The 18,473-nt window shown below is 39.3% G+C and overlaps 1 protein-coding gene across 3 annotated transcripts in view; it reads right to left on the bottom strand.

The window, feature by feature from the left end:
• Positions 1-1,037: 1,037 nt before the first annotated feature.
• Positions 1,038-18,473, bottom strand: part of GAK (cyclin G associated kinase) — a 74,094-nt gene continuing 56,658 nt past the window's right edge. For 2 of the 3 annotated variants that reach the window (XM_069777001.1, XM_069777002.1), the window contains exons 23-28: positions 16,923-17,057; positions 16,439-16,558; positions 12,811-13,023; positions 11,224-11,372; positions 9,645-9,821; positions 1,038-7,472 (exon numbers count right to left, since the gene is read on the bottom strand). In XM_069777001.1, the coding sequence (XP_069633102.1) occupies positions 7,371-7,472; positions 9,645-9,821; positions 11,224-11,372; positions 12,811-13,023; positions 16,439-16,558; positions 16,923-17,057 (896 nt within the window). In that variant the 3' untranslated portion in view covers positions 1,038-7,370. Of the gene's footprint in view, positions 7,473-9,644; positions 9,822-11,223; positions 11,373-12,810; positions 13,024-13,094; positions 13,360-16,438; positions 16,559-16,922; positions 17,058-18,473 lie in introns of those variants that run through there. The other variant, XM_069777003.1, reaches the window with a different exon arrangement.

Genomic DNA, 18,473 nt, shown 5'->3' with positions numbered 1-18,473 from the left:
GAGCCCACCCCCCGGCCTGCTCCCCCTTTATATACTGAGCATGATGTCACATGGTATGGAATAGCTCCTTGGCCAGTTCAGGTCAGCTGCCCTGGCTATGCCCCCCCACCTCCCAGGTTCCTGTAAAAAAAAAATTAACTCTATCCCAGCTGAACCCAGGACAGTTCTTATAAACCCATCAGACTATTCAAAGTAGCAAGCAAAATAGGAAAAACATGACCAATGGCAATGGCCTTTCCCTAACAGAACTTTGCTGTCCTTGCTTCTCAGCTTGCTAATGCTTCTCTTTCCTGTGCCATGCTTATCTCACCCATCCTCCTCTGATCACGCCCATCCATTCTCCCATATCCTCCCTGGTTTCCACCCTTCTCCTTGGGTAGTAATCCTACTGCCCTGTGGTAATCCTACACTGCTACGCTCTTATTTTTTTAAAGAAACTGTCTCAATGTCACCAAGTGGCTTGTTCCCAACTATAAATGACCTTGCTTCCCCCATTCTTGTTTGAAAGCAGGCAGTCAAAAGATGCTTCTGGGCACTTTGTTAGTACCGTCCCAGCAGCAACTCACCCTTCTCCAACACTCCGTCACAGACTTCCCAGATCTGCAGTCCTTCATCGCCACACGTCCCACTTCCTCACCCTCCCTACAGGCTGCTCATTCCTTCCTCCTGCCTCAGTCTTGTCCACTTGTTCCTGCTCTCCTTCACTTTGATTACTGTCATGCACCTATGCAAGAGCTTCCCTTGGGGGACAGGATGGCATTGCACTGCACCAGGTCCTGTGCAAGAACCCCTCACAGTCCAGTACAGGCAGCAGTAAGAAATTCAGCTCCCAAACCACAAAGCACACTGCAGGGACGGCCCTCCAACAGGAGAAGAAACAGTTCTGAAGAGACACTTGGTTTCAAAGAGGTTTAGTCAACCTCAACATACTGATGAGAAGCATTTCTCTAATGCTTGCATATTGTTCTGAAACAGCAGTGGAAATGCTTTGGGTATTCAGGTAATTTCTCCCTTGCTCAAGAAAGAAACATCCAAAGTCATTTTGTTTGTTTTAATTGATCACTGGTTAAGTCGTAATACATTTCAAAGCAAAATATTCTGTTCAAGAACATTGTGCCAAACATCGTATCTACTTTTAAACAAGGCTTAATTTGACTATATTACCTTTATATACATACAGGTATAATTTTAATTTCACTAGTAGCAAAATTACTCAGTACACTGCATTTCTTGAAAGACAGCAAAAAATTGGACTTGAATATCTGTTCTGTCCTTCCACACACCCCAAACCAGAAAAATCACAGGTATAGAAAGTACAATCACAACTACAGGTATTAAAAAAAAAAAAAAAAAAGAAAGAAAAAAAGACCTCAGAGCAAGCCAAGTCCTTATCAGAGATAACAATTGCTTCTAGAAGTCTATACTGCAAATATACAGTACATTCCACTAAACAGTTTCAGGAGTTCTCACAATGCCTCTTAATCCTCTTTTGGTAATAAAAGCTACATGACAACATGTATCCTTCATAAAAAATGACTGAATTTGTATTTTTGGAGTGTATGTTGGAAGTTTAATGCAGTCTAAACTGCAGTCTACAATAAGCTCACCCAAACAGAGAGCAAGGAAGCACTGCAAGATTCATCAAGATCAGAACCACAGCTCAGCTGAGTCACCCTTTGCTCCCAGTCAGCGGGCATCTGGTAGCTGGAGCTACTCTGCACCAGGGACAGACTCAAGGGGTGACAAATGATACGCTCCTTCTACAGCTTTCACAGGTCAATCACCTGCTCTTGACAGAAAATATAAACTGACTCAAAAAGCACAGGCAACTGTACAAGACTAATTTGAACTTATTTATGAAGCATTCTTTACATTGCAATTGTTAGACAATTAAGGACACAGCTAAGGAGCAACAAGGTTTCCACTTTTATGCCACCCCTGAAATATTCCTGTGAACAGCAGAGAATGCAATGGCCAATGACCTATGCAAACATTCTGCCGCTGCTGGGGAAACTGCAATCTGGCCTTGGGAGGTGGAACGGTGCACATAACCCAGCAGTCCCAAAGGGCAGCTGAGATTTCAGTTATACTCAAGCTCTGCTTTGCGTTTTGCAAAACATTAATCCTATGCATGCAGCTCTAACATGTAGCCTGCATTCAGGAAGGAACCACTACTTAGTGCTTGTCAAGACAACATTGGAGGAACTTCCTAGAATTAGCAAGAAAATGAAGGTAAGGAAGGCATTTTTCACACGCACTAGTTACCCTCACAGGTGCAATGCCGAGGACTTTGCCACTGTTCCAAGGAAATGCACTTCATCAGCACTGTTGTAGGTTCTCCATTCTGTACTTGCTGAAAGAAGCTATCATTGATTATCAAACTATCTGAACTTTACCCGAGTGACAATGCACAGGAACTTTTCCTCCCAGGCTTGATGTCTGGGGATCACTACCCACTGCCCACTGACAATATTGAGCATAACCCCATGATTTAATAAGATTGTAAGTGCTTAACTGCTCATTTTCTTTCTCTTCCCTGCTGTTAAGTTCAAAGAAATCTGGTAGCACTAGGAAACACCAAACTAAGGTTAAAGACACCAACTAATTGCCTCCAACATGGTCAAAACACACCACTTCTTCATTTGGCAGGTTCTAGCCACACGAATTCTTAACACTAATTCTTCACAGATCTCTGTTTTAAAAGTTAAGTTGCCTGACTCTCCAGATCTAACAGCAATGTAACATAAGCAACTTAATTCAGAAATAACTAGTGGAAACCTGCCCTATCACTTTATAAGCCCTACTTTATAGCAACTTCTGCAAAAAAACCCAAGCACTTGGTACTGCCACTTGCCTGTAGCCAGTCAGTAGCACTTCTAAAAGGGCTGGAAAAGCAGGCTACAAACCAGGTTCTTTCTACTAGTCTAGACCTGTTTTTAGCAGAGGCAGGTAGGAATAGGTCAATGAAGAGAGAATTGGAAAACAACATTTGAGATATAGGTTAGAGTCTGGATGTTCTTCTCTACTCTTCCCTTCATCTATGTTGCATTGTTTTTCTTTGCTCTTACAATAACTATGTGAAACTACTCACTTTTAAGAACTGGATCGTGGTAGGCTGCAAAGAAGGCATGGTATTAGTCAGTTGTCATTAACAGACAAAGGAACTACATGCATGGGCCAAAAGGCACGGTGACTTGCTGCAAGAGTCAAGGAGATGCTTCACAACAAAACTTCAGGTGCCATGCATGAAGTCTGGTAGACACATCAACCTACAGAAGCAGATATAAAGTCTAGCTTTCAGGGCATGATTTCAGTTCAACACTTCAAAATTTAGCTGTGCAATGAATAATAAGCATGAATAGAAAATATACATTTTAAGCCCAGAAAGAACTCACAGTATCTAATCAAGTCTCAGCTTAATCAATTTTTCTGTATTCTATTCTAAAAGCTTTTCAGCTTGTGGACATTAAGAATACAGCTACAGTGAAATGTATGTGTAAGCGTTTGAGTGCAGTTCTATCCCATACAGCAGACAACCAATTAACAATGAAATACAGAGCATGAGAAAGGTTGAAAAGCCCTCAATCTGTTTTTTAAGCATTTTTTATGACTGTTTTAAGATGAATTCAAACAGAACTTCTGGACTTTTTCTTCCAAATGACACTCTCCTTTAAAAGCAACATTAAGACTCAATATATGTTTATATAAAACTTACCATAACTTCCCTCTTCCCAGATTCCTGTAATTAAAAAATTTAATATATAAACCTTACACTATGAAACACCTTTAGTAGTCCTCATGCTGCTTTATCTTCTAAAAACCCCAAAGCTTCAGTTTACTATGTTCATTTTCATCACCTGAATTTTTGAAGTTTGTTTACAGGGCCTTACTGAAATCCAACTTTTTGCACATTCTTGTATGCAACACAGCTAAATGACACAGTTACCCCCCCCCCCCCCCCCCAAATAGTTTCATTGTCAAGATTTGAGAGTTTACCAAACTAAGCCTCTCCCAGATTCTTAGCACCAAAATTCAACTACATAAAAAGGAGCAGGATAGAGGAATTGGCCAGTTCCCTCAGTGAGGACCAGAGCTGATTAAGCCATAAAATAAGTTGAGGGGTCCCATTAACTTGACTGAAGTTTCAGTAATCATCAATGGCTCTTGAAAGAATCCACAGTCAAACTTCAGTATTTTCCATAACTTTCAAAAGGAGAATGAATTTCAAGATATCTTCAGTTCCAGATAAAACACTTGCACTCATGTTTCCCTGCACACTCAAAATCACATCTAAGGTTTTTCTCCACTGTTAAAGAAACCTTTGCAAACAAGAGTAGAGAAATAAAAAGAGAAATGTAGGCATCGTCCAGAAAATGCTACCAAACATACAAAGCAGAGGAAGATATGTTACTCCCTGTTTTCAGTTTTAATTTTTTATATACATATTTAAGAACAGAACAGTTAAAAATGCATCCCTCAAAATTAAGTTGCCTGTATGTGCTGAATGGAACGTGGGTTTTTAAAGTAGTTCTTCCTTACTAAAAGCAGCTCCCTCAGAAATGCTTTGTCTCTCAGCTGTATATAGGAGTGCAGTCGCAGTCATTATATACCTGTGTATGTCTTTTTAAACCTATTATTAGATATCATTTGCCCTAGAACTGTAAAAAGCCATGCAGGTCTCCAACAAACCTATCCTGCCAGCAGAAGCCTTTAATTTCCATGGATGCAGACCATGCACACAAAGAATTAGTGAAGTGTCCCAAGGAAAAAAAAAATTAGCTCTTACTCTAAATCAGACAGCCAGTTACCCAATTTATGAAGAAATCTACTGAGATTAAAGACTGCTTCAAAGCATTAACTGAAATACAACTGCAGCTATGAATAAACTGAAATTGCCAGAGGAGGGGAACTTCAATCCATTCCACTCCTACCAGTTCGATGCCAGTGCCAGCAATAGAAGCCCAGAGCCTGGAGAGGGATCACAGGTCAGCAGCAGAGCACCTGGAGAGCAGCACGAAGGAATTCCAGCCATTAAGTCAGCTTCACTGGGGGCCCAACTTAAATGCCTCTGTGCAAACACATATAGCATGGGGAACAAACAAGGAGTTGAGACACATGCACGCCTGCAGGGCTATGATCTTATTGGCATCATGGAAACATGGTGGGATGGCTTCTATGACTGGAGTGTTGGAATGGAAGGATACAGGTTCTTTAGGAAGGGCAGGCAGAAGAGATGAGGAGCGGGTGTCACTCTCTATGACCAGCTGGAGTGCATGGAGCTCAGAGACATGGATCTGCTCAAACAGGTCCAGAGGAGGGCCATGAAGATGAGCTACAGAGTAGAGGTCATACAGCCTAGAGAAGAGAAGGCTCCAGGAAGACCTTATTGTGGCCTTCCAGTACTTAAAGTGGGCCTACAGGAAAGATGGGGAGGGACTCTTTAACAGGGACTGTATTGATAAAGATGAGGGGCAACAGTTTTAAACTGAAAAAGGGTACATTTAGGTTAGATATTAAGAAGAAATCCTTTACTGTGAAGGTGGTGAGACACTGGGAACAGGTTGCCTGGAGAAGCTGTGGATGCCCCATCACTGAAAGTGTTCAAGGCCAGGCTGGATGGGGCTTTGAGTAACCTGGTCTAATAGAAGGTGGCCCTGCCCATGGCAGGGGGTTTAGAACTAGCTAATCTCCAAGGTTTGGTCTATGATTCTATGAATAATATATAACCTTTCTGATCCATAACTGATCCTGGCTTCCATCTTAAAAAAAAATCACAGTAGCTAAATATATCTGAAGATACATACACAAAACCTTTTATCAGAGGTTAATAAGTAACTGTGTCGGTCTGAGCTTAGAGAGTACAAACTGCAACCTGTGTTCATGAGTCTCTAACCCATCAGCTCTCAGGCTGGCATGGCAGTGGAAAACCTCATCCACCACACTGTTCAGGTGGCATTAGAATCTCATGTTTTCTGTTCAGATATTGCTGAACAGAACAGATCTAGCAGCTAAACAACTACCTCTGATAATAGTACAGCTTCTCACTCAGTTAAGCATGCAAAATGTACAAAACAGCAAGATGATCAAAAATATCCCCTTGAATGTCTAACTGTACTGTTCAAAAGACTGCTGCCGAAGCTTTAATATCACAATACTAATTTCCAACATTTTCAAACTTGATATGAAAATTGCATTTTGTTATTACAGAGAGTATAACAGTCATTGGTCATTTGCATTCATTCACAAACTGCCTTCTGAACATGGATGAGAAAACATGGCAAGTTTTGCTATCAAGTTTTGTCTCTATTCATCTTGCACTAGCCAGTGCATGGAAGGTAGATGAGCAGAAATGCAACAGTCTATGAATACAGCCCATGTTTTCACATACACTGATGTCATGCATATCTCAAAAATACAAGAAGTTCAGACATACAGCAAAATGTGTTAAAGCACTTGAAATACTCTCCAGATGATAATGAGTAATGTAGTATTTACTCAGACAAATCAGAGTAAAATGTTTTGTGCTTACACTTCAAGTTTCAGAATAACATTATTTCTATCAGAGCATCTGAAGTCCAATGGAAGGAATGTTCCACTGAAATTGGAAGCAAAAGACACCATTTAAAGAGCTAGGAAAATGTCAGAGTACTGCCTTCCAAAGGTTCATAATAAATAACAAAATAGCAGGAACGTGCAGACCTTAAAGTCAAGATTTTTTTCTAGATTCACAATATGTAAAAAAATTTTTAAAAAAATCAAGAACAACCCTGGCTGACTATCCCACATTTGGTGTCTTTTTGGCTAACAACTGTTACTTTATTGTAAGAAACACAGGTATTGTCTGAAAACATTATTTACAGAATGATTATCAGACTGATTACATAAAATACAGATGAAAATATACACCTTCAGGTTTGAGATAAGCCAAGCAAATTCACTGCTGATAACTAAAGCACTTTGAATAAGGTGACAGGCACCAAACATCAAAATTGGATCACAAAACTACTGAAAGTAACAGACAAATTCAGGAAGGTAGAGGTAAAGCAAAGATCAATGAGATTGGAATGATTTATAATTAATACTAGTATACCAGAAATCACTTCACTGAAATTCTGTTTTACCATATTTAAAACTGAAAGGAAATCTTTACTCCCAGACTGTGATTTCTTGAAGTACTGAGCAGCTGTTTTCTTAATGCATCTATGTAATGCTTTGTACTCTACATCTTACGAAATACATCAACACATTTAAGTGCGCTATTAGAAACTCTGCTAAAATCATGGAAAAGCGCTTCATAAATCATTGGTGCAATAAAGTCACAACAATGCTCAGGTCCAGTTTTCAGAAGTAGTTCTGTAAAAGGTGAAGCTTTAGAAAAGGGACTTTGATCCCTGGTTTTCAAACTCTGACCATGCATCACTCAATTCCATGAAGATCATTTTGGCATACTGCTCATAAGGTTGTCCTGTGGCCTGAAAACAAACAGAACATATTAGAAGCATAAAAATATCAGGAATTACGTGACAAAGATCTCACCTCTTTTATATTTTTGCTATCTTATTCAGCAACTTTAGACTGCTGTGTGAATATAATCCTTCAGACACACAGATCTCTCCAATCTTATCCAAAGTTTGCCACAAGTATTTTAAACAAAGCCAAAAGCCTTGGTTTCCTTACATTACTTCAAACTTTTACTGCAATTCATAAATAACTGAAACTTAGCTAAAAACAGTTTTCCAAGCTCTTTTCATAACTAGTTTTGGTTAATATTAGTTAATGATGAAATTCAGTCATTTTTGGAATTGCTTCCTGACAGACCTTGCAGTAGCGTACAAGAATAAAGTTTAAGCACTACTTAAGATGACTCCTTTTGGATAGGATTTCCTGGAGAGGAATCTGTTGCCAATTGTGAATGATGTTAAGATTCAGCATTAACAACATAGCACTTCCTGCGCATTTGCCTCCATACTCAAAGATAGCATGCTCCTGATTCCCTGTCTATTTCACAGCAGCCCTGCCTCTGGGCCAACCCAATACCCATCATTAGTAAAGATCCAGTCCCACAAGATAAGTCATTTTAACAGGTTCTTTCCAACACAAACGGGAAGCCTGAGAACCCTCTCCAGTATCCTTCCCCGTCTCCTGCTGGTTGGCTTTTGCCAGCTGCAGTACTTTAAAGACATTTTTAGGGACTTGTAGGGTTCAATTATATGGAATTTAGTTATTGGGCCTAAAAGTAGCTCAGGGTCGCAAGAGCATTCCAGATGCCTTTAGAAGGCCTTCAACAGGATAAACAAGAAGACAGAAAAAGAAAGATCCCAATTAGAAAAACACAGGTGCACGTTCCACGATAAAGGGAATTTGGCACAAACAACCTCAATTCAGGGGCTTATCTCGACCAATTGGACTAAGACAAGTTTTGCATGCTCTAACTAACATAGCCAATTATATCTTGTGTGTATGCGCGTGTACAGAGTGAGTATAACTAACTGTATGTTATGTTTATACGCGTGGACAGTATCAATGTAACCAATCACAGTTTCTGCTTGTGCGCGTGGACACCAAATGCTTGCATGTAACAGCCAATCAAAGCTTCTAAACAACTTAGAGAATTGAATAAGAATGATCAGCTGGGCTCAATAAAGTGGCAACTTTAATCATCGTATTGGTGTTCTATCGTTCGGGCCCCGCATGGAATAACCCTAAACCCTACGGGACTGCTTGAACTCAAGGTGGCAGAAAAAAAAAAAAACAAGGAAGAAAATACCTCAAATAGACCTGTGTTCTGACTCTGATGTGTTAAGGGGCTTACAGAAAGCACCGAAAAACCACCACAAAGGTGGAGGAAGCCACATGGCCAAGAACTGCAAAGGATGGCAGGAAGAAAAGAATGAACAATGTCTTGTTTCTCTGTTATGGATACAAGATGACAGAGGACTTAAACTACTGCTCACTGAACCACCATTGAAGGCAAGCCTGAAAATTTAAACCAGGTATATTCAATGCTTATCTTTATATCTAAAACACAGCCTGGAGCAACAACTCAGAACAAGAAGCTACCTTCATACAGTGGGAGACTAACAAACAGCAATAGAATGCATTAAATACTTTAAAAAGACAACTGGAATGTCATATTCATCAAGTATTCTTCAACTGCTAATTTATTTACTCTAGCAAAGTTTACATTTTCTAGTTCCCAGTAAAGTTGTTTAGTAAAAGAGGTTCAGTAGGTTTTTCCCCAGTTTTACTGTGGCAGCCTCTGAGTCTTCATACACTGATGATTTGTTCTAAGAGACATGAAGTATCTGCTGGTAGAAATAAAGCAGATTCCACTAATCAGCTCCCAACCTGCCAGCAGCCAGTCAGAACCCAGCATAACTGACTGGTGCTCAGTACAACCTTCACAGGATTTTTCATTTGTTAACATTTATCTGTTGAATTCTGTGTTGTGTCAGGATGACAAGAAAAATCCTGTACTACCTGAATGCAGTAAGACACAAAATTCAGAAGACAATGTAAGCAAAGTAAAGAGCACCTAGGGTGCCAATCAAGAAGCAAGGCTGCAGCATCTGTCATTGACTAGCATGGTGTAGTAAAAGCAGTTTGCTTTCCTCCTAAAGGGAAGATCAGAGGAACACACTCACCTTATCTGGATGAACTACAAGCACTGCTTTCCTGTAGTACTTCTTTACTTGTTCAGGAGTCACTAGATCTGCCATGCTGACTGGTTTCCACTTATTTTCCCCTTCCCAAAGGACTGTATGAAGAGTGGATATTAACGCTCTGATATTTCTCTCCTTTCCTTCAATCCATTCAAGAATCTGGGAAAACCAGAATGTATAGAACTGAATGCAGCACTGTAAGCATTCTCAGCCTAACTAGAGACATAACCTTCATTCTGTGCAGGAGTACAAGATTAAGACTCAAATACAGCTGTTTTGCTGCATTCACCCCCCAAGTCCAACTGTCTTACTACATTCTTCTTTCTGGCACCCAGATCATTAGCCATGCAAAAGTGGTATTTCGCATCTGCCACTAGGGAGTAGCTCATTGTTATTAGTCTATTGCAGCAATTCAGTCGCTGCAAGAGAAATTACCGAGATAGTTACATATTACAAAACACTGTAAAATTAATGATAAGAGAATTGACAGCAGTAATTAAAAACATCCATTACAATTACACTAACTCCCTGTCAGGGCACAACGTTAAGTTTACTAAAATTCTTACTTGTTTTGTACAAAAGTTTCAGATCACACATATTAATAGTTAATGTTTACTTAAGAAACCTGCAGAGGTGCACAAAGTAAAGTGTTCTTTCAGATATCCCCATGAAAGCCGATGAGAATAACCAGCCATTAAACAGACTTTAACAGCAATATTCAAGCCACTGTGATATAGTGATACAGTGTCTTCACTGAACACTGCGTTATGCAGTATGAAAATCTCTGCCCTCTATCAGCAACACGTATGGTAAATGAAAATCTGTATTTACCTCCATTTATGGTGATTTGTGTTAAAAGGTACCCATGCAAGCTGTGCATGCTCTCTTCAGGTAAGACACTTTATGAAAATGAATTTCAGCATCCCCCCAAAGTTCTTTCATAAACTTTTCTAAAGCACCGTAAAGACTGCAAAACTGGGAGTATATTAATATGTCATGTTATGAATGAGTAATACATAAAAAGTCTGAAGATCTGATCAGGTAACACCCCACAGACTAGTTCGATAGCCCATCTCCAGAACTGCATCTTTTAGTAATTTCTTAGGACAGCAGTAGCACTTGTTAACTGGTAAATGCAAGTAAGCAGTCACTGAAGACAGCTATTCTCACCTGCCTGGTTTTTTAAAGTGTAGTTTTGTATTATCAGCCAAATCCATCTTTTCTAAGGAGACCTTTGCAAACACTAGAGATAAAGAACAGTTCTGGCTTCAAGAAATGGACTGACAGGAAGACAGGTTCTTAAATTCTCCAAGCTTAGCTGAAAGAAACAGGAACTTGTGTTCCATCCACACACTTTGTGCTACTGTCACTGCTGCTTCATTGCCAACTGACTCTTGTTCATGCTAATTAACTTCTACAGTCATATGACTTAAATACAGATAAAATTTCATTCTGCTTTATCCGTTTGCTCTGTTAGACATTGTATCCTTCTGCTCTGTTATCAGCAGTTCTAAGCATAAACTCAGATTTGCACTTAAATCAAAATTACTGTTAAACAAACCTTGAGTTTCAGGGGATCCATATCTTTAGACATTTCTTGTTTTCTCATCTCAGCAATGGTCTTTGGTCCCTTTTTATCAGATTTAGCTGAAAATCCTTGATTAGATAAGAGATCCTCGAAGTCATTTTCTGAAACTTTTGGCTTTTGACCTATGAAAGGAGAAAAAAAAACATTAAATGAAAAGTTACATAGGACAATACATTAATGGGGGAAATATATTGCACTTGGATACACCTGCATGACACTTCTTACTACCATGATAAATATTCTTCAGTGGCTTGATAGACGCCACAAGATGAACAGAAAAATAGGAATAAAAAAGATTATTGACAAGCGTTCAGTCCAGCACAACAGATAACCTCATGTGCATACATGTGACTCAATACTTGCACGTTCTCTTTTTTCAAAAATGGAGTAGATTTGAGGGAGTACAGATCTACCTATTCATGATTTTGGAAATGTTTCCATTTTTCCATTGTAAAGTAATTCTAACTGCTGTGCAGCAGTTTTTCAAGTGACCACATACACAATACTCTAGTCAGAAGTATGTAGTCCACACTTAAATATGTTGAAACTTACACAGAATAATGAAGGGATAAGATATAAACATGAATAGTCATTACAGAACCAACAAATTTTAGAAAGCTGTAGAATAACTGAATTCTGAAGAGGCCTCTGGATGTCATCTAGTCCAATCCTCAGTCAGAACAAGGACAACTAGTAAATTTCTCAGGCCCTTGTCCAGTTGAGGTCCACCTGTTTTCAGGGATGACAAATCACAACATCCTCTGCTCCATTTCAGCATTTCATCATGCTAATTGAATTTTTTTCCCCTGTTCTCCAATCAGACTTTCCAGTGCTGCAACTTATGCCACTACCTCTCCATCCTGTCACCTCTTTCCAGAAAGGATCAACAGAATCATTTCAATTTACAGAAGTACCTGCTGTTCACTTATACACCAGTTAAAGGGAGGCACAATCCTAATACCAACACATCAGGAAAATAAAATTTTCAAAGAAGGTTAATGTAGAAGAGGCCATTCCCACCCCTATACCTCTAGGTTTGCCTATTCAGTTGGAACATCTTAACAGACTGGTTCCAAGAATGATTCTACCTGCTCCCATCCCCATCCCTGTTTGAAACACAAGAATTTCCAGTAAGTTTAACCTCAGTCTTGTAAGACCAGCTACTATTCTTCAGCTAAGAAAAATGTTGCATGCTTTTACCTGTGTATCACAAGTGGACTAGCATGAAGCAACGCTATCAACCATCTCTCCCTGGAGAGATCAAATTTACCTTTCTAACCCAGTGATACAAAACCAGTACCCATGTGGGTGAGTGAATGTAGCCTTGAGACTTTATGCCCAGACTTGCAAATACCTGAGCCACGGTCAGCTTGTCTCTGTGATATTCTAGTGTAGCTTTGCAAAAGCAGGACACCAGATTTGCCAAGCTCTTTTCTGATTTCTACTAAGACACAACCTAAACGTAAATAAAAAGATGAAGGTACAAGAGTTTCTGCAGTTAACAGCACATCTGACTAACTTCACACAGGCCGTTAGAAGTAATGCCTTCAGAAAACTTACCAAAGCTTGGGGTTCTGACTCCTCTTTCTTCTCGTCCTCCAATAACACTGAAGTTTACTGTGTAATTTGGTTTAGCTGCTGTGCTGGATTTAGTCTGGGACTGCCATGAAGCACTTTGTGGTTTTGTGGATTTCTGCCACTGATTTCCCAGCTTCTGAGATGGAACAGTCTTCTGACCAAAGCCACTACTTGAGAGCCCACCACTGGAGGAACCTAACAATAAATAACTAAATTAGCTGTTCAGCTTGGTACCTGTCACCTGTTTAATACAAGTCAGACAGTTTGGTCTTGACATCTAACCACACAGTTTACAGTGATACTACTATACAAGAGAAAGTGTGTGTAAAATGAAGTCTTATAAACAAGTAACTTGGATGGCAGGAGCTAGAGCCATTGCTGAAAGTCTTCTAGTCTCTTACAACTCAAGTTCTCAACCGTCAGTTTTAGCAGAAGCATTTGCTCTTGTCTGATCAGCCAGGCATGTGTAAGGCCACAAAATAATTTGGCAGTGACAATAGTTCTGCCTCCCAATTCATCACACTTCAACATCTGTTAATATACAGAGGACACTGAAATACTAGTGATATGATCAAGAAAATGTAATATATTGAGAATGTTTTCAAATGAATGCTTTCGAAGTCTCCAGTGACTTCTTGCACTACTGCTTAAGAAAGATGAGAAGATTATTCTACAGTAGCATTATCACGGAATGTTGCACATGAGTAAAAAGAGCACTGAAGCCTGCAGGAGATATTGTTGTAATCACCCTGGTGTGATCTATAGGCTTCTGTCTATCAACACAATATTGACTCAAATTTTAGTATCCCATTTCCCTTCATTAAACCAGTATAAATAATACTGCTTAGCAGCTTCACCCGATACTCACTTTGGGAAGAACACACAGGGCCTTTTCTCCACTCTACAATACTCATTGTAAACAAATTGAGCAGAAAAAAGTTCCAACCTTTTAAATTCATTATTCAGCTTCTTGTCTCACTGATGAGAATAAACCCGAGTTGTTTTTTTTAATTCTAAACCAAGCCACCATTAAATTGCCCTTGATTGACTTCCTTTGGAAAGATTCCTAGAAACTCAATTCCCTTGACAAGCTGCATATATCCACAGGGAAAAAAATAGCATGATAACTGAATTTAGATGCATCTAGATTTTTTGGAAGAGAAACATTTTATACCACACTTATGGCATCCTAAAACAGATTAAGACCTCTTCATGTTGGAAGCATTCCCTAAAAATGATGGAACACAAATTCAAGACTAGCGGTCAAACATGGTCCCACACCTGAAGCCAGCCAGGAAGTGTAATATGAATGAAATATTGATACTTCAAAACCTGAAATCTTTATCACTTGGTCTTGAATGACAAACTCATGATCCTATCTCATTATTTCTTAGAGGAAGGTAAATTAGTATTTGCATCTCCACACACATTATTAATCAGCTGCTGATGATTAGAACCTAACTTTCAGCTCAAACATATCCCAAGCCAGTTTAAACTTACATGTTCTTGTTTCTATTTTTCCCCCCTTTTATTCACCCTAAAGCCTTAGAAAAAACAGCTGAGCTTGCCTGGGTACACACAGCAAGGTAAACTCAGTTTCCTCTTTCAGAACTGGTTCCCCACACCTCAGCTCTCCTGACAGCTCTCTTTTGTAGCTTCCATTCATAGGTGTAACAGCTTACACAAGAGTATGTCTCCCCAGGGCCATGTACAAGATACCATACTATAGCTCTAAATACCACACCTCATAAAACCTAGTATTGCAATAAGAGACCTGATAAAAATGTAGGATTGCACTGTTTTTTCATTAAAACACCTAATTGCATGGTCAACTCAGTCTTCAGTAATTTCTAACCTGTGAAATTTACAGAAAAAAAATCCCTGTTACTAGTCAGAGTACATGACCTTGCACACTGAAAAATAATCTCATTGTCCTACTCTTTCAAAACATTCTACATTCATTATTTCAGTCTTCAAGGCCAACAAATTCTTCCTGTAGGACAAGCCAACGCCTCACTATCAGCAGCAACTTTTCCAACACCACATTCGTACTTTCTGGTACAAATTCATTCTTAGAAATAAAGAGTGAGAGAACACCAACTATCACAGAACACGACTGGTATCCTACCACGAGCCTAATACACTACTACTAAATACCTTTAGCTATTCTTTTCTGCTTATATAGCATTCCCAATTAAGCAGCCTTCACCCTCATAACTCTTCTTCCAGAATAATGACTTGTATGTGAAGGCCAAAAAACTCCTATGAAAAATAGAACACCAACTCTAAACTCCAGTTCTTACAACTCCCTGAAAATTCAGTTCAAGCCTGAGAAGGTTAACTAGCACAGTGGTATCTGGCTACTTTTTAATGCAGTCTTTTTTCCTATTGAAAGTTACCTGAAAGACTAATGAATTGATCTAAATCCTGCTAAAATCAGTACAATTTCTTCCACTGGTTCGGTGTGCACTACACCTACATCTCCAAGTTATTTTTTTACTGTCACACTATTTATAGACTTAATGAGTCCATATTAACATAAATTATTAAACTGGAAATTTTTTATAAATTATTTACTGCAGAGCAGCCTTAGTGATACTGCTTCAACACTAGAATTTTGCAAGTAATTATGCACAGGCAACAAAGAAGACAAACATTGTATGTTACCTTGTGTTTATATAAGATAATTCCACCAAGAGAGCACTCAATTCAATACACAATGCTAACTGCCAAGGCAACAGGACAAAACATCTGTCAGCTCCAAGCTAAGGGAAAAAACACATTTCTGCAATTCAGCAACTCAGTAACTATGGGCTGTTCCAAATCGTTCCCTGGACTCTTGGCAGCTAGTCACATTTAACAGCTACAAATCAGGCATTTGCTATGGCAGTGTGGTCCTGAAATGCAATGACCTCAGCTCTTTTTATTGCCCTTAGTTTTAATGCTGTTTGAGAAGGCTGCAGGGCTAATTTCTGAGTCTGGGTTGAATATAACATCCTGTGACAAGTGTTACTCTGCAATGTGTCTCATTTTACATAATCTCTTGTGCACACCACTGCAAACTGACAAACATTCATAACACTCATGGTATTGGCGTACAAGTATGGGCTTGATTTGTGCTCATCTTACAAATATGACAGATTTGAGTAGCAGAGCTATGAAGGCCTACTGAATTCAAAGGAAAGTACTGACTTAAAAGGACACAACTGCCACTTTGGATCTAACAAAGAATTTAATCCAGCTTTCATTTCATATCCTTCACGGCACAGTTATCAATGCTAGGTAAGAAACCTCATGCTCAGTTACTGAATCACAACCCCTGGTTTCTCTTACCTTCTCAACTAGATTCTTAAGCATTAAGTACTTATACTGTTTCTAAATCACAGCTGTGATTCTCTTCTGAATATTATTCTGGATGTTTCACACAGTCTCTGTAAAGATTCAATCTTTTCTTGTTACTTGTCTGTTCTCAGCAGCTGCCTAAAGCTGGTTGTTAACAAGTAAAAGGAAACACTTCCCTTTATATAAGCTATCAGTTACATTTATTGGCACAAAAAGCAAATCAAACCATAGAGGCATTAAGTATAGGCTCTTAAAAATAAGATATTACCTGGAAGACCAGATCCAAGATTGGCAAGATCAGCAAAAGGATCGAAGTTCTGAGATTTAGCCTGGCTGAAAGACAGGCCTGAAGACACACTGGTCTGGCTGCCTGTGATAAAAGCTTGACCTGTATAACAAGAAAACGTTATCATGTATTTGGTGTATTTGGAAATTAAGAGAATGAATAAAAGTACTATTTCCACAACACCTCGTGTAAACCTCCCCAGCATTCTGCTCCATGGCATCTTTTACCTTGACAAGAATCACCGTTACTATAGACGACAAACTATTTGGCTCCTCTACCTTGAACTTATTCTGGAAAAACTACACAAGTGCCTTACTGAAGGGGTATTTAAACACAAGAGCATAGACTCCTTTAAGCAAAGCAGCAAAAATGCATGAAGACATGTTGAGCAGTTTCAGGTGATTAAACTGACCAGGTTTGGAGTATTCCTTATTCCCTCTAATAGAAGAATTTAATTTCATAATACCTTCAAAAAGAGGCTTCAACTGTGGTGATGCTACATTGCTGGTTGCTGAGGAATCTGCCCAAGAATCCCATCCACCCAAGAGATCTGGGTGGCTTGTAGAAGATGGTATTTTAGGTGGCTCTGGTGTCAGATTCCCTACAGAAGAAAAGAGAAAAACCCAACCCCTTTTGATTATTCTTTTAAGAAAACCATCACAATAATGGATCTTTTGCCAATACCAATAGAACATTGTCAGCTACAATGCCCAACTACATGGCTTGCTTAAATTTCTCCATAACACAGTCATGCAGTCTTAAACAGGACTCAGAAGGGTTTTACCACTGGAATTCCTTCATTTGTATTTGACATATCCCATGCACTTCATAGAGAAGATACTTTCATGCACAGGCAATGCCACGAATTTAACAGCTTAAGTCTCCTGGACAAAAGGACTAGCTAAGGGATGGCTTCAGGGCACACTGTTCCTGACAACACAGCAGGTAACCAGAAAGCAGCAGTGCTTCATGAAAAGGTGCTCCATATCACTCAGCAGTCTGGGTGCTACACAGGTGGAGCCAGGTCACTTCAAACTGCAGGTTTGCCTACCCCAGGCCTCATGTGACAAAGGGAGCTGGAGTTCTTAACAAACTAATAGCCCTTTTAGGTTCAACACATGAATGAATGCATGCAATTAAAGAGCAGGATACAGGAAGAGTGATCCTTTCTGGGAAAAGATTGAGAAACAGTAGCTCCACGGATAAAAGCTGCTTTTCTATGTGCAAAGCAAAGACACCATGCCAATTGAAAACAGATAATGAAACAGTCACATTCAAAAGGATGCAAGTGTGCTTCCACTAACTTCTAGAAATTGTCACATCCAACATAAGGTTACAACTGCAACCCCTGACGCTTGCAAATGATTCCCCCCTTTCTCACTCATACACAGTATGAGGTGAGCCATCCTCAGAATGAGAGGTTGTAGGTATGGAACACTCAAAGCTGCATGCCAGCTGAGCATTCCCTTTGAGCACAGCTTGTAGAGACAGTGAAGCAGGACAGCTTTTGAATGTAACAACCCCTTCAATGTTATGACAACAGTCTGTGCTATAGAGAGAGGTGATATTTCAGCAAAACCAGTATGTTTAGAGGTACTCTAAGACATTTCGAAGACCTAGAGTTTGGAAAGCTAACCCAACCATCCTTACAAAAATAGTGACATTTTGATACTTTGGATGTTTTGACTGCTACATCATGGCTTTTCACTTCTCTCAGCTTCTCAAATTCACATGCTGAATATTGATACCAAATCAAAGAAGGTCTTTTATCCTATTTGAGGAAATAATTTGAAGCAAATTAAATATCCCCTCCACAACCTCAATCCACTAGTTCTATTTATACTATATCTAGTAGATCTAAGTAGATCTTACACTTGCAAAGAGAGCATATGAAATACTCTGCAACAAATGTCTGACAAGAGCCTGTATTACAGCAGAGTCATCTCTGCTGCACGTGAAGGAAAGCATCAGAATAAAATGCATGAAGTAGCCACCAACATCTTCTGAAGGTGTAGTA

This window comes from Haliaeetus albicilla, chromosome Z, assembly GCF_947461875.1.
Source record: "Haliaeetus albicilla chromosome Z, bHalAlb1.1, whole genome shotgun sequence".
In the NCBI taxonomy this organism is placed as follows: Eukaryota; Metazoa; Chordata; class Aves; order Accipitriformes; family Accipitridae; genus Haliaeetus; species Haliaeetus albicilla.
This window is presented reverse-complemented; position numbering and strand designations above follow the sequence as displayed.